Source organism: Sinocyclocheilus anshuiensis, unplaced genomic scaffold (genome assembly GCF_001515605.1).
Source record: "Sinocyclocheilus anshuiensis isolate Anshui unplaced genomic scaffold, SAMN03320099.WGS_v1.1 scaffold890, whole genome shotgun sequence".
Classification (NCBI taxonomy): Eukaryota; Metazoa; Chordata; class Actinopteri; order Cypriniformes; family Cyprinidae; genus Sinocyclocheilus; species Sinocyclocheilus anshuiensis.
This window is the reverse complement of record NW_015537986.1, coordinates 791,648-798,428: the sequence shown is the minus strand read 5'-3', so window position 1 is coordinate 798,428 and position 6,781 is coordinate 791,648. Positions and strand designations below refer to the sequence as shown.

At 38.9% G+C, this 6,781-nt stretch overlaps 1 protein-coding gene across 1 annotated transcript in view; it reads right to left on the bottom strand.

Annotated features, from left to right (window-relative positions):
* Positions 1-727: 727 nt before the first annotated feature.
* kbtbd2 (kelch repeat and BTB (POZ) domain containing 2) overlaps positions 728-6,781 on the bottom strand; it is a 39,529-nt gene continuing 33,475 nt past the window's right edge. The window contains exons 4-5 of the mRNA XM_016468809.1: positions 3,415-3,580; positions 728-3,016 (exon numbers count right to left, since the gene is read on the bottom strand). Of these exons, the coding sequence (XP_016324295.1) occupies positions 1,460-3,016; positions 3,415-3,580 (1,723 nt within the window). The 3' untranslated portion in view covers positions 728-1,459. The remainder of the gene's footprint in view (positions 3,017-3,414; positions 3,581-6,781) is intronic.

Sequence of the window (6,781 nt, the reverse complement as noted above, 5' to 3'; positions counted from 1 at the left end):
CCCCCCCCCCCCCCCCCATTTCATTCATGGTAATGCAAAAGTTTTGCGAAGATCTTGATGAGAAATTTTGATCCATCAAGCATATTTACAACTGTTGTACTTGTTGGACCACCCTCATCTAAATGACCCAAGCAACAGAAAGAGTCTCAATATTATTTTATAACAAGTTATTACAAATAATAGTATGAAATGATGAAAACCAAAAAGGAGGGTTCAGTTTGGCAGGAAAGAACAGCTTTGTACACACTATTGCACAAATACAGCAGAAATTGCACAAATTTCTTTCCCCAGTAAAATAACCAGAATATTAGAACAAACGTTATGATCCAGGGCAACAAAGCATTAAGGGCAATTTGAAGATGCTTCATGGTGACTCAAGAGTAAAGCTTGTTTTATTTATTTTTTACCGGTTTCAATTCAGTTCCACACTTTCAGTATCTAAACATACATAAATCTGAACATGATGGAGAATGAAAACTGTGGCAGGCACTTCCTGCATTCGTCTCATCGAGGACAAACACAGGAACTTAAGAGACAATGATGCCTAAAGAAACAAAAAAAAAGAAATTCCTTTGCAAAGTACATACACACACACGTATGTATGTATTGCATGCATGCATGTACGTACATACGTATGTACATACATGCATACATACACACATATACATATATACACACACACACACACACACACATATATATATATATATATATATATATATATATATATACACATACATACATACATACACACAAGATTGAATGAGGGAGAGAGAAATAAATGATATGGTAAACTGAGCAGGAAACAAGACTGGTAAGCACCCTGAGGTATCGCTAGTGTGTTTGTGGTTGTAAGTGTGAAACCTATCCTTTTAAGAGGTCAAATTATGTCGTATCCAAGATGGGTCAACAGACAGACCACAGAGAACGTGAACTATGATAATACAGCACAACAATAACAACAAAATCAATGTCAAGCAAATCACCAAACCAGCGGCGAACCAAAACATCAAAAATGACATTCAGTACAAAATATCCCGCCAACCCCATGAACCACTTGTTACCCTGGTGACATTTAGGAGAAAGGTGAGCAACTGATTTCTGGAAGATGAACTGGACAAAAGAAGAGTGAGAAATTTACAAACTCTGGGTGTACAGTTGCCAGAGGTTGAATCGCATCATTCGCACCATCAAATTGTTAAAACAGTATGCCAAACTTGTAATGATGAGAGAAATGAAATACTTATGTTCTCAAACTTGCTATGAGAATGATCAAAACTACAAGTGTCGGAAATGGGTCAAAATTTGAATTAAACATTTTAGATTGCAATTAAACTTTTGATCTCCATGAACACGCTAGGCATTAAGGGAAGACCGTCACCTTTCCTCTCAAAACAGAAGAGCATTATTCCAGAACAGTGGATAAATTACAGGTTAGTTTTAAAAACGACACCATTAACTATACATGAGGCAGTGACACCATGTCCTCATCCACCTCAAACTCCTCAGCTCCATCAGGAGAGAAGAGGTAAGTGGGTGGCTTCCAGGGAGATTCATCAAGGCAGGACGGGTATAATTTACCCACGGCACAGCGGAAATCTTTGCCGAGATCCCAGAGCACACGTTCTGACACTGGCTGCCGCAAGGACCAGCAATCGAGCTCCAGGTCGTACTGATAGAGAGCATACTTCGCCCGCTCGTTTAAGTGTGTCTCACGTATAAAGATGCATAGCGTATTCAGTAGCACCACAGCACGCACACAGGGGTCAGAATATCTCTTGGCTGGGATGTTAGCAGCCAGACGCCATTCGTTTTTGTTGACATCGTATATTTCTACCGTAACGGAGGAGCCATCGATAGTGCTGGTTGGCAGACGCAAACCCGAGTTGCCCACCACATGCAGACCACCAATATAGAAGATGAGGTCTCCTAATGCAGCGGCTGAAGCAAAGCAGCGACTAGTCTGCCGCATGGCCATTTCCACCCAAGTGTCAGCTCGAGGGAAGTAGCAGTACATGAGGTCATGTGTCATGACATAGATGCAGTCCCGGGCCATTACCGCTGTGCTCCAACTCCACGCGCAGGGAAGAGGGCTGCTCAAGCTCCATTCATCCCGCTCACAATCGTAGCGTTCCACTGTGCGCTTATTTAACTCACCACCCACATTATCACCACCAATAGCGTAAATGAAACCCTGACAATACACCAGTGATGGTTTAGTACGAGCATAGAGCATCGGCGTTTTGGCCACCCATGCATTCTGCTGGGCATCCAGCCAGTAGAAGCTGTCCACTGAACAGTAGGCAGCCTGCAGTTTGCCACTTTTGCTGCCGTGGGTAGCTAGAGTGCTCTTCAGTGGTATCTGTCCACCGGCAATGAACACATCATTGTCTGGGGTGACCAATGTCCCAACCTTCTGCAAGTCTCCAGGCAGGCTACACAGTTTGTAGACCTTCTCTGCTTGAGGGCTGTAACAGACCACTGTGTGACGTGGCCCTATCACGACTGGGTGGCTTTCAGCTGGTGGATCAGCCTCTACAAAAATGAGCATTTCTTCCTTGGTCATTCCCAGTCTGGGCTTAAAAAACTTTGGCATAGACTTGTACAGGCCTTGCACTACCACTGATTTGTCGTTTGGTGGAAGACCTTGGAACCAGGCACGTTGGGTCACCTCAGAAAGGGCATCAATTCGAATCTGGCTAAGTACGGAGGAAAGATACTGAGAACGTGCTTCCATGTTGTATTCCAGCCACAGCATGGCTGCCTCACGTACCGTTTCCTCTTTCTCCACATTGAGATTATCGCTGCTCAGGAGGTCCAGCAAAAGCTCGTGTGAGAGCTGCAGGAAAGCCTCCTGTCGGTAGACGACAGGAAATTTGTGCTCCACCATGCGCTTAGCACTTTGCTTCAACTCTGTGCAACTAAACAGGTCACCGATGCTTAGCATGCGGACGCAGTTTTCAGCAGTGATTTTTTTGACCAAGTATTCTCGACACTGCAGTAAAACATCCTCCACCTGAAAGAAAGACAATGAAAGCCAGAAATAAGTAGACATAAACATTGATTAACAATACTGTAAATATTGAGATTTTCTAACGGTCCCACTTCTAAAAGGTCACTGAAATTCCATTATGATCAGTCATTCCCTTCATTGGCTGTTGACCAGTTGTTTTGTGGAAAAATGCTAGAGTGTGCCACTCAAAGTCTGCAACAATGGCATGTTGTGATGGTAATGTATGACCCATAGGTTTTGTGAGTGAAACAAGTGGTAAACTTGGTAAAACAAGTCAATGTGAGAGCTTTGTGCATGTATGTGGAGGGTAAAATGACAAAACATGAGCAAGCAAGTATGTGAGAGGAAAAGTTGTAATGTTAACGTTAACCCATGGAAGAATGTGTGCACGTCTTTCCAACCTGAAGAAAACAGGCCGTCTCGTAGAGAGGTTCCACAGTGGTGTCGTTGATGACTAAGTTCCCGGTGTAAGCATAGGTTATGATGGTCTGCAGTGTGATGGGGTCAACATTTCTAAGATGAACATGTGTCTGTTTGCTCTCACTGAGCCCACTCATAAACATAGCCCTACAGAAACAGAGAAACAGGAAAAACAACACTGGTTAAAACAAAGACCCTCAAAAAAAATTACACTTTCAAATGCGTCAACTCTTGATTCATCAATTAAAGTTGTCACGATTCTAAAGAAAATGATTCTGTAGACTAATTTACAAAACCTAAACATTAGGCTACTAAACAAAAGAACATGTACTTTACTAGAGGTCTGACAAAATTATCTTTGTCCCAACCTACTTAAAATGCAAGTATGTGGATCAAAAATATTATTTGGTGTTAAATTATATTTTATGGTGTCCTTGTTACGGTGTAATTACACATTTAAGTACGGAGTAATATTAATTAACTACATGTACTTACTATATGGTTATGGTTAGGATGAGGGTTTGGTTTATAGTTAGTTGCATATAATTATGCATAATTTATTGTTGCTATTACTACAGCAAGTACATGAAACATGTAACAAGGACACCATAAAATAAAAATATTACAGTGAGTAAATTACTGAATTTTCATTGTTGTGTGAATCATATAGTCAAAGAAAAATAAGTTGTGAAGGGGTAAATAAACTCCAAACGTTGAAAGAAGGACAGCAAAATAAGGGTTACAAAACCCCTTACCTGAAATCAGAGGTGGAAAGTAACAAATTACAATTACTTTTCTTACAGGACATTTTTATTTAGTTAGTTAGTTCTATTTTGAGTATAATTAAACTGTGGTTATTTTACTTGGGAGTTGAATAAAAATTAGGCCCCTATGTATTCAACTTCACTACATTTATTTTTTCACCAAAAGTACAAAAAAAGAAAAAGCATTTGAATAGGCACATTTCAAACTACTGGGGTGGTGACCAGCACTTCAGGTGATAAAATTCAGGCAATAAGTCTAACTCAAAAACTTCCAGTTCAGCTGGAGGCCAGAGCAAAAAAGTGACATTCACTCACTGGCTGGTTGAATCAATACCGCTAATGTTATAATATTTTTAGTGAATGTGAGCTATGTTCATATTGTGATTTTCAATTGTAATTCGGGCTGTGCGATACGGACAGAAAAAAAATCATGATCAATATTACGATTTTGATTTCAAAAGGAAACTGATTGGAGCTTTATCAAAATGTTGTAACAGTCTCTCAAATAACAGAACCTAGAACAATGTGTTGTAAGGCCAGTCTGTTCCGTTCTCTTGCTCTATTTAGGTGTACAGCATTCTGATTGCACACTGACGCTTAAAATGCTACAATGCCTCTGCTTTGCAGTGTGTCTGTACAAAGCGTGATTAATCTATGTTTTTTTTTTCAGCACACGACAATATCATCATCACTAATACAGTTGGAAAGATTTCAGAATGCCCATAGTAAACATTTAAACAAAGCCAGATAATTCATCACGAAATACAGTACAGTACATTTTAATTGTTTTAATGAAGTCTCTAATGCTCTTCAAGGCTGCATTTATTTGATCTAAAACAAAGTAAAAACAGTAATACTGTGAAATATTATTACAATTTAAATCTATTTTCTTTTTGAATATTCCATTTGAAAAAAATGTCATTTATGCCTATGACACAAAGCTGAGTTTTCAGCATCATTACTCCAGTTTTCAGTCTCACGTGATCCTTCAGAAATAATTCTAATATGCTGATTTGCTGCACAATTATTATTGGTGCTAAGTTATTAATAATTGTTCTTATTTTAATCCATGTTAAAAAGTTTTTGCTGTTTAATATTTTATGGAAACATTTTTTTCCAGGATTCTTTGATGAATAGAAAGCTCAAAAGAACAGCATTTATTTGAAATAGAATCTTTTGTAACATTGTTTTTATTGTCACTTTTGATCAGTTTAAATGCATATTTGCTGAAAAAAAAAGCATTGATTTTTATTAAAGGGATCATCGGATGCCCATTTTCTACAAGTCGATATGATTCTTTAGGGTCTTAATGAAAACTCTGTAACATAGTTTGGTTAAAATTTCTCAATGGTAGTGTAAAACAACACCGTTTTTACCGTCAAAAACTCTGTCTACAGCACGCTGTTTTATTGCATTCTGCTTTAAATGCAAATGAGCTCTGCTCACCCTACCCCTCTCTTCCGAGCCACTCTCTGAGAGACAGTAAACTTTAGCCGCATTCATCGTAAAACTCGCTAACTAGCACATTATTAGGAAAGGCGATTTGCAAAGATTCATTAAAAAAACCTTACACTCACTTCTTCTGGAGGTGAAGCTGGATCATGAATGATTTGCTCAAACTTAAGCCATATTCAGACGGGACTAGTTTTACAGGGGGACGTCAGATAAATTTCTGTTTCACAGATGTACTTTGAGATTTTAATCCTGTCCGAATCTGCCATGTCTGTCTTTTTCTCACACGACCACTGTAAAAATTCCAGAGCAAATTACCTACGGTTCTTCTGCAAACTCAGCGGTCCTCAGAGAAATCTAATCCCGTCCGAATGGTACGAATCCACTTAATTTATTTATATATATATATAGGCTTTATAGACAGATAAGTTGAGAGTGACTCTTGAAGGACCAGCACCACATCCTCTTGTACCACTGTTTGAAGAATTTATCTTCCAGAATCTGGCAGTAAGTTTTGGGAGTTCATTTTTAGTCCATCTCGAGATTTTATCTGTAGAAGATAACCTGCTTAATAATTATGCACACCTGAATCTAAGGCGTTTTTCACTTCCAGCCTTCATGAACAATGATATATAGATTATAAGTGATTAAATACAAGATTAATAGTAGTTATTAAGATTGATGTTGTTTGGAATTGGTAAAATGTGCTTGGAAAAAAATATAATCAGAATATCAACTTGCATAATAATTATGCATGCACTGTATTTTTCCTCTTCTGCGGTCGTGGTAATGCAAGAAATGTTGTGAATTGTTGTCAAGGCAGCCAATCAGAATTTAGCAGCCTCATCTCTGATTGGCTGGAATTATGGCATATTGTAACGCTGGGTTGTGTTGAGCAAGCGAGCTGTTGGCATTTAGAGAGCACTGAGGGCGGGCATCAAGGGAGCAAGTCAGTGAAACTTTGCACGCGCAAAAGAGAAGGTCTGCACACATCCAAAAACATTTTAAATGCAAAATGTATTTTTGTGCGCTCGAAATACTTTTTTCTTTGTGAAAACGAACATTATCTCAAAATAACTTGTGCTCGTGCAAAATGCACTTTTGTGCGCTCAAAATATGATCTTTCGCGCGC